The 21,806-nt window shown below is 35.5% G+C and overlaps 1 protein-coding gene across 1 annotated transcript in view; it reads left to right on the top strand.

Annotated features, from left to right (window-relative positions):
- The window catches only part of VWA8 (von Willebrand factor A domain containing 8), a 331,062-nt gene that overhangs the window by 157,455 nt on the left and 151,801 nt on the right, over window positions 1-21,806 (top strand). The window contains exons 22-23 of the mRNA XM_081127980.1: window positions 19,643-19,718; window positions 21,584-21,719. Coding sequence (XP_080984106.1) covers window positions 19,643-19,718; window positions 21,584-21,719 — 212 coding nt within the window. The remainder of the gene's footprint in view (window positions 1-19,642; window positions 19,719-21,583; window positions 21,720-21,806) is intronic.

Here is a 21,806-nt window from a genome sequence, read left to right as displayed (position 1 = left end):
ACACACACAAAGCATAGAACTAATATGTGAGTTGAACAGGGTCACAGGATACAAGGTCAATATAAAAAATCAAATGGACAGTAGGGAAATAAAATTGTAAACATACTATTTACAATAGCATAAAAACATGAAATACTTAGGAATAAATTTATAAGCATATGTACAAATTTTAAATTGCTAGGGGAGGACAGAGTAATCTCAACTTTTAAACTTCTGTAAGTCACCTATATAGTTCTAGAAGATTTCTAGCCTATTTCCATTTCTTTTCATGGTTCTTTTTTGTATTAATGATGCCTTATATAAACCTCGGAGTTGCAACTCAGCTTTAAAAGAAAAAAAGAATTTATTATATCAAAATTACAGGGTTAGATGTTATAGGAGATATAGAAAGAAATAAAAAACATAATCTCTATATTTAAGGAGCTGTAATACTGTTCTTGTTTGTAATTATTTCAATTTTTCATGTTCACTGAATCTGGAAAATTTCATTTTTTCCCCCTTACCGTTTAAGCATTTCCACCAGTTTTTCTTTCTACATGGAAAAAATTTGGGAAAAATAATGAAAGAATCAAAGTATTTAACTAGTTTGTCTGAATAACTTTTTATAACATATCACAGTTTCAGTTTTTGAGCCATGGCAAGACCCATCTGCTTTAAGGATGATACAGTGAGCTTTGCAGTTGTTCATTCTTAGGAGAATTTGTGCTGTTTAATTTTATTTACATTGTATTTAGTTTTTACTGTTTAAGTGTCCTTAAAAAGATGTAATTGTTTGAAAGTTTTAATGAATGTATATACTGCTGCCACTTAAGCATATGATATCAATTTAGAGCAAAACCAAATTAATTTAAATTTTATATTTTAAAATAGTCAAGTAGAAAACCAATGTTTTTTAAGAATGACTTCAGAACTTGAAATCAGCTCTCAAATTTATGCCCCAGAAAGAAGTCACCTTTATATGAGAGTCTCTTTTATAGTGGGACAGTTTTTTCCTTTTCTTTATATTGGACAACAAAATATTTTTAAAGAAAGATATATTAGGCTCAACTACTATAGTCAGTGCTGATTGTAGATTATGGAGGTTACTTAATCAGAAAAAAAAGAGGCAAAGAAATGTAACTGGTTTTTAATAATTATTCCTGGGTGTAGGTCACACTCATTGTAAACAGGTCTTTTGCTTATGATTCATTATCTTTAATAGTTATGAGACGTTTTGATGCATCTTATTTTTCTAGGAATTATTCCTTCTAATTATTAGTATAAAGTAATTTATACTAATTACTTTGTTTATAATATCATCTTGTGATATTTTAGTGGCATTTTTATTTTTATTCTTGGTATTGATTATTTGTCTTCTCTCTTTTTTTCATGATCAGTTTTGCCAGGGGCATTATCAGTATTATTGGTGTGTTCAAGCAACCAATTTTTGTCATTGTTGAATCTCTCTTTTGTATTTTTCTTTTGTATTTCAAGAATTTCTGATTTTATCTCTATTATACCCTTCCTGTTGTTGGGTTTTTTTTTTTGTATTTAATGTGCTTTTCTTTATTAAGCTTTTAAATATGCATGATTAAATTATTGATTTTCAACCTTCAATCTATATATGTTTGAGGCTTCTATCTTTGAATCTCTCTTTGGGGCTCAGTGTTTTCATGTATCTCCCTTTGGGTCTTAGTGTTTTCATCTCTTAAGTAAGAGGAATAGACAAGGACATTTCTAATATCTCTTTTATCTCTATATTCTAATATCTTTGAATAAACAAGAAGAAGAAGGAATTAAAGATACTTTAAAAAGTTTAGATTAGAGATGCCTACTTCCTACCTAGAATGTCTTTTAAACCAACCTTTTGTTGTGAAATAACAAATGGTAAAGAATCACATTCTGCTTATTTATATTTGTAGTAATTCTGACATTGGCTACATAAATATATAGATATGCTATCTATAAAAAAGCTTTCTAAATTCAAAATGTAATAAAAATTTTTAATCATATATTTTTGTTTTTGTTTTTGCATAGATTGCTATATTATTGATTGATGGTAGTATTACAAAAAATCTGTTCCCTTTAACAGAAACCCTAGGTATCTCTGTTTGGCTATATTTGCTATTTATTATGTAAAGTTGGAAGTAAAAGGCTCCACTTTTGTTTAAATTATGTCATATTAAAGAATTTTTCATTACTTAAACTGACATTCCCATTAATTTCAGTGTGGTGAGTTTTTGCCATTAAGGCTGTATTTGCCATAAAATTTGAGCTTTTAAAATTAAGAGAAAGATATTTTTTTAAGACAAAAATAGCAGTTGAAAAAAATGTTTAGACTTCTCTGACGTATGCGTGACCTACTTAAGGTCTTTATTTTGTTTATTTTAGATTCCTTTTAATGGATTTGTGATGTTGCCATCTAAATAATCAGTCACACTCAATTTAGTTAATCAATGTCATTCCAACAAAATTAGTTATGAGCCATTCAAAACAAGTAAAACCATCATCAAACATACATAAATGGCCATCTTATATTATAATGATCAGATCTCATAAAATAAGTAAACTGGGCAATTCGTGTCCGTTAAAATCAAGATGTTGTCCTAAGAGTATGATTTAGGTAATTTAAAAGTTTAATGGATATAATTACTTGTGATGTGTTATATATTTCAAACAGAAGAGACTACATGGCTCACATTTTATGAAGTGCATCTGTTTACTTATTTTTCCACAATTTTATGTTAATTTGACATTAAAGAAGACACTTGATATGTCAACTTCTAGAGCTATATTTCCTCCTTGGATAAAAGTACACTTTTGTGTTAAAATCAGAATTATCTTAGGGTTTTGAAATACTTATGGTACCAGATTTTTTCCCCATTTACTACCCCTCATATATGAAGATGAATGCACAGGTTCAGTCATTAGCATGACCTATGCTCTTGGTTATTTTTCTAATAGTGGTGCCCATTTTAAACATAGAGTTCCCAGGTCCCCAGTATAGTCCTACCTTTCTCTTCCAGTGGGATTTTCCTCATGTATGCTTCACTTATTCCAGCCTGGACCATTCTCTGTCCTACTCACAAGTTTTGAACTTATATCCATGCCTGTCTTTATTCCACCTAAAATGCATTCTATTTCTCCCCTAATCCTTTAAGATTTCATTTACTTCTATATGGAACCTTATTCTGGGTGTAACTGTCCCTTCCTCTGAAACTCCACAGGACTGAATTTGTACCATTCTGATAGAAAGAACATGAATTTTAGATGTCAAATTGTGTCCTCACCATTAAGTTCTGTGTGGCCTTGAAGTCCTCGAGTCCTAATTTCCTATAGAATTGAAACAATAATACATTGCAGGGTAGTTGTGAAAATTAAATGAGAAAATGTGTGCAAAGGACCAATCACAGTGTCTGGCACATTTTAGGCACCTACATTTTTAGACAAACAAATAAATTCTTGTCACATACTACACTTCCTTGTCCCATTCTGATTTGCATGTAGTTCATTTCATATCTTATTTCTGTCCCCTCTCCTTTTTCCAGTTTCCTTTCTCCAACTAAATAGGGAACTTTTTGAGAGCAGGAGTCTGGTTTATTTGTCATATATTTATTCATTCATCTAATTTGTACTTATTAGATTCCACTTGATTGCCAGTGACTGTTTTAGACACTGGTAATGTATAGATGATGATATTGATCTTGACCTGAGGTGCTTGCTTGCTTTCCAGTGGGTGAGAATACATCACCATTATATAATGCAATGTTGTGTATTAGTTATGAAAGGGGTATGTGCAGGTTCTGTGGGAGCCTTTTGAGTGTATGTATGTGTTGTGGTGGAAGGCAGCACTCAGACGGAGTTTTAAGGGATAAATAGGAGTTTTCTAAGTATAGAACAGAGACAGGGTCATTATGCTTACTGAAACAGGCTATCTAAACACCAGGAAGTGAGAGTCAGCTTGCTGTAGCACAGGATGTATATGCATAGAGATAAGAGGAAGATGCAGACCTTATAGGGACTTCATGGGCCCTGCTGATGTTGGATTTTGTCTTGAATGCTATGTGATGGAGTTAAAACAGCAAAAACCATTATGACCATAGTCTGTGGGTAACTCAGAGTCACATGAGACTTGAATCACAAGAGGATACTAGGAGATGATTGCAGTAATCCAGATAAAATTGTTGGGGCTGAAGAAATATATTGGCAATGAGAGTGGAAAGAAAGGACATATTTGAAATAGTTTTAACTGGCTAATTTTAGAAGCCTTCATAACTATATGGAGGGTGAGGCAGGTACTTTGTGTGATTCACAATGCACAGTGGATTCCCAATATATATTTGTTGAAATGACTTGATATGTTCTAATTCCATCTGGACCTTCCAGCTCAAGCTCCCCTGTGATCAGTCCTCTCTGCCTAGAGCCACTGATGGTTGTTTTGGATTTGAGTCAAGTCCCTTACCCACATATGTATGACCTGTGATTGCATTATATAAGTACCCTACCCCCTGAGATGCTTAAAATATTGCATTGTGGATGCTTATTGTTATAACACTTGTTTTTCCCCTTTTATATTTTTTGTACTTTTTCTTTGTAAAATCAAATGAGATAAAATGAAGTATAAAACTGTAGCATTGACCCTCATCAGATTAAATACCCTGAAGTGAATGATGACATGCTTTAAAAAGCACAGCATAATTCAACATATAAATCCTTCCTCAGGCTGACGAAAACTGAATGTGACAGTACAGAATTTGAAATTCACAGAGCCCCAGAGGACAGATAGATGTATTGGTAGAAAATAGAGAAACTAAAAGCTTTTCTGAACTCGCATGGAAAAAATTATTATTGAGCCATCAAGACAATCTTAGCACCAATAAGAGCAATAGAGAACTGGAGACATGCCAGCTGCTACCCAGCACCTCTGGGCTTCTCCTTCTGTCTCCTCTTTCCCATTATGAATTTAAAAAGGCTATTTTAGAAACATTTTTATCAGCAGTTGGACAGTAGCTTTCCCTCTAAGAATGAATGCCACTGCCTCTGTTTTACTAAGTGAATTATGCTAGTACCTCTAACTTTTCCATGTATATCTTTAGGTTTGTAATAATCTTTGACTCTTCTCTTGGTCTCCAAATCCAATTAAGTTTCTGAATTATTTTTGGTGGAGTCTTTAGGATTTTCTATATAAAGAATTATGTCATCTGCAAAAAGTGATGATTTTACTTTATTCCAACTTGGCTGCCTTTTATTTATTTCTTTTGCCTGATTGCTCTGGCTAGGACCTCCAGTACTGTGTTGAATAACAGTGGTGACAGTGGGCATCCCTGTCTTGTTCCTGACCTTAGAGGAGATTGTAGTAATGATAGTACTTTAGTCAGAGCCTCATTAAAATACTAGCCATGTGGTAAGACTATTGGTCAACCAATTCTTACATTCTGTATTCAGTCTGTGTATAATAGCTTGATTTTTAAAATTCTAGCATTATATTTCTAACCCCAAGGTCTTTCCTTTGGCCAGTTAGTCCACATTTTTCCATTTTTTTCAACAGTAATAGCTTTATTAAATTTTATTTTCTGTTTTCTTGACCGCTTCTCCAGATTATTAAACTTACCTTGGCTCTTAATCACACATCTACTGAGGTGTGTTATCAGTAAATGTAATAGCTCTGTTTTCTATAACTCATAAAAACATAAACAAAAACATAAATCAGAGTACTTCCTGTGGCCTTTTACATGATGCTCCGCCCAGGCTGACACTGCTGCAGTTCTTTCAGCGCACCCACCAGGTAGATGAGGGTGAAAGAGGCTGGTGAGTCAGACCTCCAGACAGACTCCTGAAACGAGATACCAGCAGCAGCACCTTCTGGGCTGTTTTAGAAGAGAACACTGGAAACAAAGAGTATTCTTTTTCATTTTTATTTCTTAAATTGCAAGTTAAACAAGCTTGAGAAGCCCTAATACATTGTGTATTCTTTCTCAGTTTTGTTATACCCCTTGCTGTTAGAGGATAACTACATTACTTTCATGTTATATATTTTTTTAATTGAGAAAAACTTCAAAAATCCAAAAATAAGTAAAAATACATAACTCATATCCAAGCTTATTACTCAGATTTAACAGCTGTTAATATTTTTTCAAATTTTATTCTACTCTTTTGGAGAAACAAAACACTAAATATAATGATAAAGTTTCCTTTAACCACCACCTCCAGTCTCATCTTCCCTTTTCAAATCATTCAGTATTATCAATTTAGTTTACATATTACTATTATCAGTTCAAAATCTTTGGGTTTTTTAAACTTGTAAAGCAAATTTTTGTTTAAGAAAATTATTATTTCACACTGACTTCCACTGTAAAATCAGTGATATTCTGATGGGGAGAGGGATTTTAAAATGTTTTAGTCCTTAGTTGTGATGAAAAGGAAATTAAAATCAATCTTACAATTGTTTCAATGTCAGATTATGTTAATATGCTTCACCTTATGTCTTAACCACATAACCCTGCTCTTCTCTCTCTGGCCCTCTCGGGTCAGCATCCGCTACAGGTTTCTTACAGAATCCTTAGGTAAGTGAATAGAGTGAAGCGGTATCCTGGGCCAGGCCATAGACTTGAGCTTTAAAAAGGTCAGTTCCTCGTAAGTGATGCAGAGTTTGCTGTAGCCAGACTTTTCAGGTGTTAGCAACATGACAACATGAGCAGAAGGGGATGGCATGCAGTGCTTACATTCAGTAAGTCGATTTGTACCTTAGTGGGATTGCCCAGTTCACAGCTCCATTAAGTAATTTCTGTTAACCGAGATATAGCTGTTATGTCTGGTGCAAGAAAAATTAAAAGCATTGCTGAAAAGTCTAAGAATTGTTTCTACATTTAACTTCATTTAGTCATCCAAACAGTCAACAGATACTAGGTGGAGTACTCTAGAAGCAGAGCCAGAGATGGGAATGCTTGTGTGACTTTAGAGGGAGAGCTATTACGTGAAACTTCCAGGAAGTGAAGGAGGCAGGATAAGACTATGGAAAAGAGGTGGTCTTAGTTGAAGCTTGACCTCAGCCTTTCACAGGGAGCTCTGGGGAATGGCAAGCTCAGTTATCGCACCTGGAAGCAAGAGTAATAGCCTTTTTTGCCCCCATGTCATTGAGTCACTGGTTAAGGGCTGCCTTTCAGGAGAGGGGTAAGGGGGAACCTCTAACCTCCCAGGCATTTTCAGGTGAGATGGTCCCATTGGTGTAGGGCAATTCGCTGTGAGCTTCCAGAAGTCAACACGCAGTAGCTGAGGGACTGGTGCACTTTGTGGTAAAGATCAGGGTCAGGCACCAACAGCATCTCGACTCTTGGTTGAGTTCCTTCTGAGTGCAGGCCCTAGAGCTGTCTGGGCCTCCAGGAGAACAGTGATGAACAAGATACACAGGGCCATTGCTGTAGAGAAGCCTTCTTTCTAGTGGTAACGAGGAGGTACGCAGTACACAAATAATAAACAAAAATATCAGTGCTATAATGGAGGTGGTATAAAAATTTTTAAAGGGCAATCTGATAGGAAGTAAATGGGAGACTAGTTGGGGACTAGAACTCAGAAACATTAAGTATGACGACAGTTACTACCTTCATAATTGTCACGGGACTTGCAGCAAGGCATATGGCATTTTAGCAATTTTGTTTGTTCTGGAGACTCAGTGGGTGAATCGACTCAATGTAGGATGAATCCATAAATGATTACAGATTGCAGTGACAAGAGGGTTGTGAAAACTTGTGCTAGTGACAGCTTGGAATAGGACAGCCAACACTGAAGGTAGCAGGCCTCGCTAGCGTCTCACCCTGGGGGAATAGTGTTACCAGGGATGCTGGTACTGATGGGAATATTGGTGTGATAATCAGGAAGTGAAGGGAAAAGACACAGAAATATATAAGGCTCGTCCTAAATTCCCAAATGTGAGAGTTATAACCTCCTTGAGCATGACAAATGCGTCACGTATCCCATTCCCTGATTAGAATAGGAAGTCAGGAACTGAGTGGAGCTAAACCGGCCCGTAAGGGAAACGGAGTAAAGCAGGGGTGGCACTACAGGCTTCCCAGTCTGTAATAACAAAGGTGTCTTTTATCTTAGACACAGACACGCATTCTGAGTGTGATTTTTTTTTTTTTTTTTACCAGCTTTCAGTGGCAGTGTATATAATTGAATATCATTTTCTACCAAGGACTTAAAAATTCTGCTGCTGTCTTACTTGAATACTGTTATTAATACTTAAGGATTCAAAACAAAGCATTGCCATAAAGAAGTAGAAAGTAGTCTTGTACAAGCTCTATATAGGATGTCTCCAGTTTGATATAGCATAAAAACAAGACCCTTAAAGCAAAGCCAGACTTATTGCAATATTTTGTAATGAGATAGGAACTGACCATGAAAATCTTAACTACAGTCTCACTTATAATCTCATAGTATTTAAAAGATCTGTCAAACTTACACAATTTGTCTTTTACGAAGTCAAGAGTTCACATTTTATTGCTCCCTCTGTGTGTTAATTGGCTGCTAGAGAAATGTTATATCACAGATATTTTAAAAATTAAAAACAAATTTTTAATTTGATCCTTTGAGGTGAAGGCCATGCTTTAGCAGTAAAGGAGAAAATAACTCCTTTAGACTAAATCTCTAGAGAGAGCATTTTAAAATCAGATGTTTGTAACCATTGTAATTATTAAGTTATTGTGAATGAAAATAATGTATGTCACCCTATAATATTATAATAAAATATATATATTTGGCCTTTATTCCTGGCACAGGAGCTTCTAAAACCCTTGTCATTTCCTGAGTTTTAGAGGTGTTTTTTGATACAATATTTGATTTTCATTCTCAGTTCTAAGACTCATGGAATCTCTGTAGTGATAAGAGTATTTTATTTTGCTACTAAGGTGACTCTAGGGCTCCTAGATAGCTTCAGAATGGGGGCAGGTTGCCAGAGGAACCAACCATATGATTAGAGGGTTGGAACTTTCAGCTTCACCCCCCACCCCCACCCCCACCTCTGGGAAGGAGAGAGGAGACCCACTGAAGGTTAAGTTAATCAACAATGGCCATTGATTTAATCAGTCACACCTACCTTGATAAAAATCCTAAACAGTGGAATTGGGAGAGCTTCCAGGTTGGTACTCGTTGCGAAGCTAGGAGGATGGTGCACCCCTCGAGGGCACCATGGAAGCACTGCACATTCCTCCTCCTCTCCCCGTATAACTTGCTCTGTGCAGCTCTGAAATTGGGCTATTCCTGAGTTGTAGCCCTTATAATAAGCCAACCTTAGTAAGTAAAAGGCCTTTCTGAGTTCTGTAAGCTGTGCTAGCAAATTATGGAACCTAGAAGGGGGTAATGGGAACCCCTGGTTTATAGCTAGTACATCAGAAGTATGGGAAGCCCAGACTTGCAATTGGCATCTGAACTGGGGGTAATTTTGTGGGAATGAACCTTTAATCTGTGGGGTGTGCGCTAACTCCACTGGGTAGGTAGTGAGAAATGAATCGACTTGTGTCTGCAGAGAATCAAGAGAGTAGCTGAGTGTGGAAAACCCACACATTTGGTGTCAGAAGTATGAAATATAGAAATAGATTATACACCCCTAAAATGTCTCATGTCTGCACACTAAAACAATTTGAAATACAATTTCCTAACATGTTTAAAATCTTATAAATGAAGAATTTCAGTGATTCATTTGTTCAAAATATAAAATGTGGCACTATCCAATTAATTTGTAAAATCACTGATTGACATCAGGAAAGATGGAAATTTCCGAGCCTAATTGTAATAAAAACCTTTGTATGTTTGATAAATGAAATTTATGTTGAGCTATAGGGAGTGCAGTATTGTGCTTCTGCTGTTTAGATCTTCATTAGAACTCTTTTCCAGCTATACTAGCCATTAAAACAAGTAAAAGATAAACTGGATTTGGACGAGACCTTTAAATCACACCAACAATAAAGTGTGTCAACCACATTGTTCTCTCCAGAAAGCCATCTTCAGTTTTTAATGAAAACAAAAATTTTTTGTATCATTAACAAAATCTAAAACTGTTTTTAAGGCCTTGTTTTCATCTTTAGCTCATTTTTCATTTTTATTTTTCTATATTTTAGAATGTATCTTCTTAAAAGAAAACTCTTATTGATAGTACGTTTAGAGCTACTGGCCTAGAACAGGCTGTGCTGTTGTACATGTCACTCTTTATCACGGTTACACACGCCCACCTCTGTCTCCCCTTCCAGACAGTGAGCTCTCCTTAAGGCAGGGATATGTCTTTGAACTTTCCTTCCAGCATGATGTCTGGGGTACAGTGGACATTCGATACACATACAGTAAAAAATGAATTAATATGTCCTTCCCATCCATCTTTGAGATGTCCAGTAAGAATTCTGTCTGAAATGGACAGGTGATTGGTCCTCCATTTCTTGAGTGTGATATTTAAGAAAACTATACACTTTGACTCACCCTATCCAGGTCCACTCCCCTCCACACTATGTAGATTCTAGACATACTCAATGTTCCCAACTCCTCTGGTACCTCCAGATTTCTACATGTTTGTGTGTCCCTCTGCCTGAAGCACCTTCTACTCAGCCCAGCCAATTAAAATCATTTTCAATCACTGAAACCTGGTTCTCTCAGTCAGAATTAATTGCCTTCTCCTCTTTTTCCCCACTGAACTTTGTTTTTATTTCTAGTATAGCCCTTATCACCTTCTGACATGAATTATATTTGTCTTATATCTAGTTCCCTGTCATGTGAGCTTCTTGAGAACAGTATCTCTGAATTATTCATATTATAACATTTCATGCTTAATAATCTGCTTTACCACTAGCAGTACATATATTTGTTTAATATATTCATGCATTCATTCATTCTTAGGGCAAGCATTTATTGCATACTTAGAAGGTATGAGGCATGGTAATAGGCACTAGGCATATAAAAAAAGATGATATCCCCTCATCTATAGCTGATATTCTTTGTAAGGGGACAGTTATATGAACAACTAAAATGGTTAAGTATAAAATACTTTCTATGGAACAGTTATTTCAACTGGGAGAATAGAAGTGAGCAATAAGGAATGCTTCAAAGAGGAGGCCACATTTGAGCTGAGACTTTAAGGAATGGGCCTTAATGCTTTGTCAGGCAAAGACGGGGGAAGGGAAGAAAACACTTTCCAGGAGAAGTATACACAGGTATGCACAATACTTTAAGAGCAACCAGTTACTCAGTACAGCCTCAGGGTACATAACTGAAGTAGCTGACTAGAATGCATCCTCTCAACAAACATTATTGAGCATCTGTTAATATGCTGGTCACTCTTCTAAGCATGAATGATACCTTAGAGCAAAAGAGCTAAAACCCCAGTCTTCATGTGTACATTCTAGTTGCTGTTAAGAGAGAGAGAATGAATGAGAGAATGAAATACATAGTACATCTCTTAGTGTTGTTCCATGGAAAAAAGATAAAGCAGAGAAGGGGGCAGGCACGGGGTTTAAGATTTTTAATAGGTTGGCTAGGACAGCCTCCCTCAGATGACTGACATTTGAGTAGCATTGATGGACACTAGCCTATTTCTAGTCTTTTGTCTGTATAATCATGTCTTTTAAAAAAAAGTTTCATCTATGTATTAAGTAATTTTCTCTTTTTGTGTGGTTTTGGAGATTTTCTGAATAACCTTAAATAAATAGCAATAATACCTAAACTCAAATGACAGAATAGGACAAACAAACCACACCCTTATATTCATCCTGAAAGGGTAGAAGAGATTGCCCAAGAGATGAAAGAACTTTTCATTCCTAAGATAACATGGCTATTTGATATCTTTAAACAATGCGGTTGAAATGCCCAGCAGCACAGGCTGAAGATGCTGTGCATACAGCCTTCTCAACATCATCTGGTGACTCTCTGCAGTGAACATCCTGACACTTTATGAACATCCAGTGCATAAAGCAACGAAAAGTACAGTTGCCATTTAAATCACTCATTTATTTAATTTTGGGTTCAAGAAACATGATAGATACCAGAGGAGAAAGCCAGCCAGATGCGGAACTTGCTGTGCAGTATCAGCTGTCTTCAGCTCAACCCAGTCTCCAGAAGGTGTTGGCTCAGGACAGCAGCTCCCTGTTCCTGTTTTCCTAGTGGTGACTGAAACATTTTTGTAAGGAAACAACTGGGTATATTATGGAATAGCGTTCAGAATCTCCACCAGACTTTAAGATAAAACAAAGATGACAAAGAACGTGCTTAGAGGGCCTCTTTGGTCCTCCGCCCTCTAATTCTTCGGTGGTATTTGTTCCTTCTCTGCCATTAAGATGACACTGGAAGACAGGCTGGAGTTGAAGGCAATATACATTATTTTTTTTATGATGTAGTGGTGTTTTCCTTTAAGAAAATCTATCATAAAAATTACAATAGGCAAATTACAGAAAGCTTAAACATAGATTTTCTTTAAGTTAAGAATTCTCCAACTATAATGCTTGTTTACATACTTTCTGTTTGACTCAAGCAGTTGAAGTGTGATAAACTTAAAACTGGAGCACTGGGAATTTTTTCCACTTGATATATAACTAGAAATGAAGAAAATGATTCACAGATTATAATGTATCAAATAATATTAAGAGATATACAAAACTCAACTTACATAGTAAGTTTTAGGTAGTATTACATGAAAAATGTATTTGGGGTTATTAACCAAAACAGACATGCCTAACCAGCTTCACGGAGATGCTTTTTCTGGTGGACTCAAGTAGCAGCAGGCTCGCTGTCATCGTGTGGTGATCAGAAGTACATATTTTAGTTTTTTCTTTGAATTGCCTGTGGATACTATTTTTATATTTAATCTTATGCAACATCTAGTTCATACTGTACCAGAGGTGGTACATTATTAGCATGGTCCAATTAGTAAGTCCACTTAAATATACTATAAATCTAAGTCAGAGATTTTCAACCTTTTCCACCTCATGGCGCACATAAACTAATTACTAAAATTCTGCAGCACACCAAAAAATAGGTATAATTTTTATTCATTCACACTGGACTTTGTTGTGTTGGCTGTTGTTTTTTTTATTTGACAATCTGAGGAAAAAGAGGTCAGTGCCCCTGACTAAATAGTCAGGTATTGCATGTTTTAAAAATTCTTGTGCCCATCCAGGCGTGGCCCAGCGGTTGAGCATCGACCTAGGATCCAGGCGATGGAGGTTCGATTCCCGGTCAGGGCACATGCCCAGGTTGTGGGCTTGATCTCCAGTCTGGGGCATGCAGGAGGCAACCGATCAATGACTCTCTCATCATTGATGTTTCTGTCTCTCTCTCTCTTTCTCCCTTCCTCTGTCTCTGAAATCAATAAAGATATATATATTTTTTTTAAATTCTTGTGGCACAACAGTTGAAAATCGCTGATTTAAGCTCATTAGTGGAAGGAATTTTACCTGTTTTGTTCACAGATACTTGTTCAGGATCTAAAGCAGGGCCATTAAGTAGCTGTTCAATAAATATTTGTTGAATGAATGATTCTGGAATGTCCTGATATTATAAAAGTGGTCACTTATTAAATTTTGATTCTTTGTAATACTTTTATGTTGTTACCCAGTGGTGAATCTTTTAAAAAAATATATAAATTACTAGATACTATATTTTTTTATAAAGATTTATCTAGTGGACACAGTATTCACCAGCCTCACATTCCGATTTCATCTGTGTGTGCATCTTTGCATGCTCATCAAATTTGTATTTTAATCTGCATTTCATTCTTCTACTCCTCTTAAAAAACTTTAGAAAATATAGTTTTTGATGGCAGGGAAAAAGGAGAACAAAGAATCTGCACACTGTATATCTTTTTTGTCTGGAAAAGAATGAATAAAGTTTCTACAAAGAAATTAGGTCATTTTGTTGAGTCTCTAAAATTTATCAGGTCAGAAAGCTAGTTTTCAGAGTAAAGTTAATAGATTGAGTTTTTCAGTATATCATTTTAGTAGATTTGTTTTCCTTTTGAAAGCTAGACAGCTTACCAAACTTTCAGAGTTTGTTAAAAGACTTGATTATCACATGGCTTTGAATATTGGAGGATTGCTAGATGCAGTGGGAGGGTAAGCAGATTTTGAAAAGTGAGCATCTTTTGAAATGTTTGGCTTCCATCAGATGGTTGTTTTGTTGTTGCTATTTTTTACCTGCTCTTCCCAGCAAGAACCTGCCTCTGAAGAGAAAAGTGTTACATCACAGTAGACTTCCTCTCACAAATATCCCCCTAATGTCTTCTTCTTTTTATGGTTTGTTAGGATTTTCTGCATCTGGATATATTAGTGATGAGTGATTGATTGACTACTACATAAACTACTTGTCCTCTACAGCAACTATTTTAAGAGGTGGAATCTTTTTACTTTGGTAGAAATTATATTTTACTTATCTTACTAAAAGGACTTTTCCCTCAAAACACTCAAAGCACATACTGTAATACTATTTCTCTCTCCACTTTTATCTTCCTTACCTTTTATTCTACTATATTGCCTCATGTGTTCTATCCCCTATGTAGAGATGAGTAATCTTGGGCTTCAGGAGGGTAAGCAATTGACCAAACTAGGAGGATTCAGATTTAGGTCACTGCTGGTTTTTAATTTTCACTGTGGTAATTATAGCTTATTTGTTTCTTCCTCTTTTTGTATTAGATGGCAACACTGCTTGTAATAATAACTGTTTCTGTGTGAGGGCCTGGGGCAGTTTCTTTTCCAACGTGGTGAAATGAATTTGCTGTTTATAGGCAGAGCAGGAAGGTGGTGTACTGCTATTCAGTAGAGAGCCCAGAATGTTTGTAAACATCAAAAAATTCTTAAATTTGTTACATACTTCCTACATGCCATATCATATCTCTCCTTTCTCATGTTTGGCTTATATTAATGAGTGGACTCTTGCTATAGCCATATTTATTTTAGTGAACCAAAAAGTTAGAGAAGATTCTTGTCAGTTATTTGAAACTGTTTCTATTTCTTCCTTCACTCTTATGTTTAATTATCATTGTTTTTCTAAGAGAAAATAACCATAAACCAATTAAAATAGAGCTCACTAAGATATCATCCTCAAAATAAACATGACTGCTTTGAGATCTTTTGCTCCTTAATAAATTAGAGGATATTAGCTTAATGTACCTTCACAAGCAGCATGTCAGAACAGATTGTGCCTGCTCTCTAGAAGCCAATTTTCTTCCCTTATTTTGACTAAAAACAAACAAACAAAAAACCTAGTCCTTATACAAGCTAATTATTTTTATTGCTTCTGAAATCATTTAAAATTACTATTGAAACATTAATTACTCCAATTTTTAAAAACTTCAAAGTCACAGATTTAAAGAAGACTACAGTTTAGCACCATATTTCTTTGAGTAGCCTCCTTTTGACACAGGCTTTCATTGATGGACAGCTTTAGTTTGTAAAATAGTAAGAAGTGAGAACAATTGGTGCAAACATAAGTGCCAGCAGTTAGTGGCACATTCTAATTAGTTCATCAAGCGTTCTGGTAACTGTTGTGTACTGGGAAGCCATATCTTTGTTAAACCTTAGACTGAGGAAATGTGACTAGATGTTTTAACTTTTCTTCTCCCAGTAGTGTTGAAATTATTGACTCTATTTAAACTTTTATAAGCTTATGTTTCAAAGCTGTTCCTGAGAGGAACAAATCATAATAGAATGGAAATGGTAGCAAATAAGATGTTCTCCTAAGGTTATTGCTTATTTGTGTGGAAAATTAATTTCTTTGATCCACGATGCTTATACATACAGAGCAATCATTTTAATCAAATACTCTGAAAAAGAATCAGCTTTTAAGAGTCAATTCATATGCCACCTGTGACAACAGTGGTCACCTGACCACTTAGGAAGTAAAGTTAAAGTTTATAATATTATAGGATATTTGTAAATCAATCGTCCTTTTTGTATTAAGTACTATGCAGAAGACAGTGGATTGTTTTCTACTCTTATATATTCAGGGAAACTTGGTAGAATATAAGCCAACCTACTTTTTAAAGTTAATTTTCATTTTATGTATTTTACTAGCCTTTGCATTTCTTTTCATGTATAAGACAAAGGATCAATAACAAGAACAGAATAAAAATCCTTTTTATCTTATAAATTCCCATTTGTGTTTATCTTCATTTGCAGTCCCTTTTGGAAGTCATCTGATTTGTGCTTATAGTTTTAATTTCACAAGTTGTATGCTATCAGGATTCAAGTATTGTAGAGCAATTTTAAGTGCCTTTTTTGTTGTTGTTGTTAATCCTTACCCGAGAATATTTTTTTTCCATTGATTTTTAGAGAGAGTGGAAGGGAGGGAGGAAAGAAGAGAGAGAGAGAGAGCGATTGGTTGCCTCCCACAGGTACCTGGACCAGGGCCAGGAACTGAACCTGCAACCCAGGTACATGCCTTTGACTGGGAATTGAACCTGTGACCCTTCAGTGCCTAGGCTGATGCTCTAACCACTGACCAACCAGCCAGCTTAATTTTGCCTTTTAAAGTTGGAATTCAGCTTGAAGTTCCTATTCTTTTTTTTTTTTTTTTTTTAAACATATCTTTATTGATTTCAGAGAGAGGAAAGGAGTGGGGGAGAGAGAGATAGAAACATCAATGATGAGAGAGTCACTGATCGGCTGCCTCCTGCACGCCCCTCACTGGGGATCGAGCCCGCAACCCGGGCATGTGCCCTGACCTGGAATCGAACCCCGATCACCTGGATCCTAGGTCGATGCTCAACCGCTGAGCCACGCCTGGCCAGGTGAATTTCCTATTCTTAATCTGCTATGAAGCACTATAATTATTAAGATAACTGAATTTCCTTTCTACCAACAATGATACAAGAGTTCCTTTTTCCATTTTGATGCTGGAAGGTGTCATGTTGTTGTCCATTAAATACGTGACAGCTGAAGTGAGAAATTCACTATATTACTATAAAAATCCGTGTGAACACATCATTTTCTCTTCTTCACCCACCCCCTCTGTATTGCTAGAATATTAACAGTGAATTTAAGTAATATTAATTAAATCCTGCTCTTGGTTTTTATAAACTCTAAAAATTAATTTTTAGTAAAAGATAGCATAAACTACTTCCTACAGTAAACTTATAAGACCCGGGAATATAGAAAATGAACATATGACCATATATTATTATATTGTATAAGAAACATTTTATTCATACTAAAAGTTATTAAGCTCCAATAAATTGTCATAATATATTTTCACTTTCTTTAACATCCCTCAGGGCTTTATTTTAGACACATTTTAATTTGAATTTTAGTGAAGATTAAAGTGTAGTAATAGATTCTTTGTAAGGTGTAGTGCTAGGGCCTTAGGAAGCAGTAGATCATGGAACTAGCACCAAGTCCTGGATTATGGGGTTGGGAGCTTGGAATAGGGGTCGGGGAAGGCAGTGTGCCAGACTGCCAGGGAATTAATTAAAGAAGTCAGTCACCATTTGGTCAAGTTAGAGGGAGAAGCCTTTCAAGCTAGCTGCGAATAGGGCAGGTTGTCTAGAAGTTCTAAATGTCAGTAGTTGTATTGCCAGCATACCTGCTGACACCCTGGTAAATGAAGACTCTGATGCAGAAGTTACCTGCTACAATAATAAGTGAAATTCAGCTCAACTGGAGTCCATGATGGACATCAAAAATCTGCCCCTCAAACCCTTGACTAGTGAACCCTAAATGTACTCCTCAACATGACTGTACTTTGCAACACTTACTTATAAATGAATAAGGAAGATTCCTATCTCTAAGTGAATTAGCCTTAATCAAACTCAACTATTACACAAGTGAGTTCTGTAGTTCCAGATTATCTATTTAAAAAAAAAAGAGTTCCATGATCCAATGAATTTGGAAGTGCATATATTGTATGTGGCACTGTAAGCTACAGTTGATTTTTCAACATTTAGCATTTTTGTTCATTTCATTCTTACGTTCATTTACTCAATAAATATTTATTAAATTCTTCCAATGAGTGAGACATCCCTTGGATTCTGGGAACAGGATGACAGACAAGTTAGATCAAGGTAGATGTGGTCTACACTCAATCTTACAGTCTTTGTAGAAAGGTAGATATTAAAATAAAACTACAGTATAGGATGTTAAAGGCTAAAACAGGGTGTGGTCCAGGGCTCAGGGGAAACAGACAGCAAGGCCACCTAACCTGGCCTTAAAAGGGTCAATGAGGGCATTTCCTATAAATACTGTCTATGCTAAAAAACTTGAAGATCAAGTAGAAGTTAGACAGACAAGCAACTTTCCATCATAAGAGCAGCAATAGTGATAACAAGAAATAGTTAAGCTGACATATAAATGCACTCTTTATCTGCCATATACTGTGCTAGGTGCTTTCCAAGTGTTCTATCAGTGAGCCTCCTGGGGGAGGGTTTATTACGGACCCAAGGTCATATGGCAATAATTGGCAAGAACTAGAATTTAAATCCTGATTGGTCTGATTCCAAAGTTCTCTTTCCACACCTCTCTACTGCCTCTCAAAGCAGTGGACTAATTTTGATTAAGTATGTTTTGCTAATGAAAAAAATTGACTTAACTTATATTTGAAGTTTTCTTTGTGATTTTCATGTATTTATTTTTTTCTAATAGATAACACATTTTATAATTTTATTATAGTAGAATTTGGAATTTGGGTAGAAGTTTCAGAAGTATGTTATTGCACTAAAGTCTGAAGTTCCCATTCCAGGTAGTGTCTTACACATAGTAGGTACTCAAAGCAGCACAATTGTAACTTTACATTTTATTTTGAATAAGTTTGATAAAACAACTCTGAACTCTTGTAAAGGAAGGAGTTACTCACATTTAAAAGTCATTTAATTCTCTGTGTGATGTGATCAAGATGGCCATAGGATATTGTTTTTAAGATAGAGCATATGTAAAAGGTGAAGATATAAAATTGATCCCCTTAAAAATGTCTGGACCTACCTCTCACCTGTAGTTTATGAACACACATTTCACATTTTTGACAAGAATATTCATGGTGGAGTGAACATATTTCCTCATGTGAGGCGCATATAGCATCTAGGTAGCTTATTATTAATACTTCTGAACATTGTAATCTAAAGAGGGTGGTCATGTAAATAGTAGCAGGTAGATTTAAGAAAATAAAATGGATTGCCCCAATCACAGAAATGTGAGTGAGGTGAGATAGTCTGGCTTTTGCCTAGTGATGGCAGATTGATTGGGCCAGGGCCAGGATGTGTAGTTCATAGACTTGCTTTAATTGGCAGGTCAACATTCCAGTCATCACCAAACTCACCATCAAAATTATTCTAAAATAATATAAATAATGTATATATCATAGAAACATATTTTTTTAAATTTCTCCTCTTCACACTCAGGAAGTGATTTTGAGGAGTGAAGTGGTCACAAGGGAAGGAGAAGCGATCAGTCTTTTTATCTGGAAGGAAAAAGAGAAGTAAAGAACTTGGATAACCTGTAAACCTGGATTAATTCCCAAACCCTTGTAATTTATATTTACATCTACAAAGTATTCTTGCTGAACAGAATTTCACCTGCTATTTTTATTCATTTTGGGAAAAATAGGATGATGAACAAAAAGAAAATAAGAAATGTTCTTTGTTGTATTTTTATTCATGATCAATTGTCATTTTATTTCCTAATTATAAAATGTTTTGGTCTAACTTTAGGGACACCACAGTACAAACCCTTACTCTTCAGCCTTCTGTTAAAGATGGACTTATTGTGTATGAAGACTCACCTTTGGTTAGTAATCCAATTATATGAATATTCTCAACTGTATATATTTTTTTATAATAGTTGTATTTCAGCCTTTGATGGGGGAGTGGGGAGCCTCCCATAGATTTCGGTATATTTCAGTCTTAACGGGAAAGCTCATTTATATGTCATTTGGGGAGTGGATATTTAATTGCATGTTATTTGGGGAAAATAACATTGTTTCTTACTCTGTTCTCTCTCCAGAGTGAGAGATTTAGGGTAATGATTGAAATCCTCTAATGATTTCTTTTCCATTCCAGAATTTAAAAAAGAAAATAGTTTTCTGTTTTTTCCCCATATGAGGAGAGTTTGAAATTAGATAATGCTTCTGGGATGTTTTTAAAAATGATTTTAATAAATAACATATTAACCCAATGTTTTGGGCAGCTAGAAAGATCCATTCCTCATCTTCTCACATAAGGCCCAAAAGAAATCCTGCTTGCCTGTCCTAGCCCTCTGTGTAGATAATGCCTTCGCGGCAATGGCGCGAATAAGCCATCATGAGAACGAACCTCTGTGGTCCAGACCCCAGTGACTGGAGTCTTTAGGAACTCCTCCCTGAATTCTCCCAGGTTGGGCCTAACTTTCCCTGAACAGAAAAGGAAGACTGAGGTTGGGGGTAGAAGCTGTATGAGTTCTCTTCTTTTTTAATGCAATTTATTTTTACCTTGAAATTAAAAAGAAAAGTCATTATCACTTTTTTAAGAATATCGAATAAAATATTTTTTGTAGAGGGAATCACTTATTTTTCAGTCTGCATTTCCTTACAGTTATTTGCCAAAACTATGTAATGAGAAAAATTTATGATTTAGTCCGTTTTATGTTATGAGATATTCCTTACTATTTAAAAATATAATCTTTGGGTTTACATTTACATTCATTGAGTATCTCTTCCTACCCAAATGTTTTAAAGAGTTTTCATAGCTTTTACCTTTCTTTTCATAATGTTACCATTCATTCAGTCACCGAAGACCTAGGACGTTTTCTTATTTTTTCCTTTCCCCTCTTCCCATCTAATCAGTTGCCAAGACTATATATAGATTATGCCTCTGAAAAACTCTTGAGATCAGTCTGATGCTTTTTATTTCCATTTTCCCCATGTTTTCGCCTCTAAAATCAGGTCCCCAAAACATTTTTTGACCAAATTATTATGCTAATCCCCCTTTAGTCAATTCTGCATATTGCTGCCAGATTAAATGTCCTAAAGTATAGCTCCAGGCTCCATTCTTATCATATCTGAACTCATATATCTTTAGTTACATCCCATTACTTAGTGAGGGACAGTACATATTTTTTAGTAGCAGAGACCTGATCTACCCTTTCAGACCCTCTTCTTTTCTTACATTCAACCTCTGCTTCACTCTTCTCGCAGTAGGCCTCAGGATTTCTTTAGTTTGACCATTGATACCCTTTGTCTTGAATACCTACCTCTTCACAATCCATTCTTACCTATAAAAATTGTATACTCTTTTAGAGACATAACAAATGCAGTGTTCTAAAATCCACCATTTGTTGTAATGTCTCATGCCACCCCCATGGCATAATGGAATAAAATATTTGTTTTAAATCTCCCCTACACTCGTGTGTAATATGTTGTAGACTTTATCAACATGGGAATAATTATACTGATAGAGGGAAATAAAGTAATTACGGCAGAGTTAGCAGTTTAGTAACTGTTGGAAGCTTTTTGTGGAGACCTGTAAATTTTGTCTCCAGCTCTGCTACTGACTTTCTTTGTGACTGTGTGTGCATAACTTAACCATAACCAGCTATTATAAATCCCAAGTATTGAATGATGAAATTTAAAATGTTTGCTTTCATTTTTGTTTATGGTAAATGTTCTGTCTTCAAAGGTTAAAGCAATAAAGTTGGGTCATGTTCTGGTAGTAGATGAGGCAGACAAGGCCCCAACAAATGTCACCTGTATTTTAAAAACTCTAGTAGAAAATGGAGAAATGATTCTAGCAGATGGAAGACGCATCGTTGCAAGTGAGTATAAAAAAGCAACTCTTCCTTCAATATATGCAATTTTTTACTTCCCTGGTATTTGGTCACACCCTTAGCTGGCTATAAATC

The sequence above is a fragment of the Miniopterus schreibersii genome, assembly GCF_964146895.1.
Source record: "Miniopterus schreibersii genome assembly, chromosome: 2".
Lineage (NCBI taxonomy): Eukaryota > Metazoa > Chordata > Mammalia > Chiroptera > Miniopteridae > Miniopterus > Miniopterus schreibersii.
Note: the sequence above shows the minus strand (reverse complement) of the source record. Positions and strands in the feature narration are given on the sequence as shown.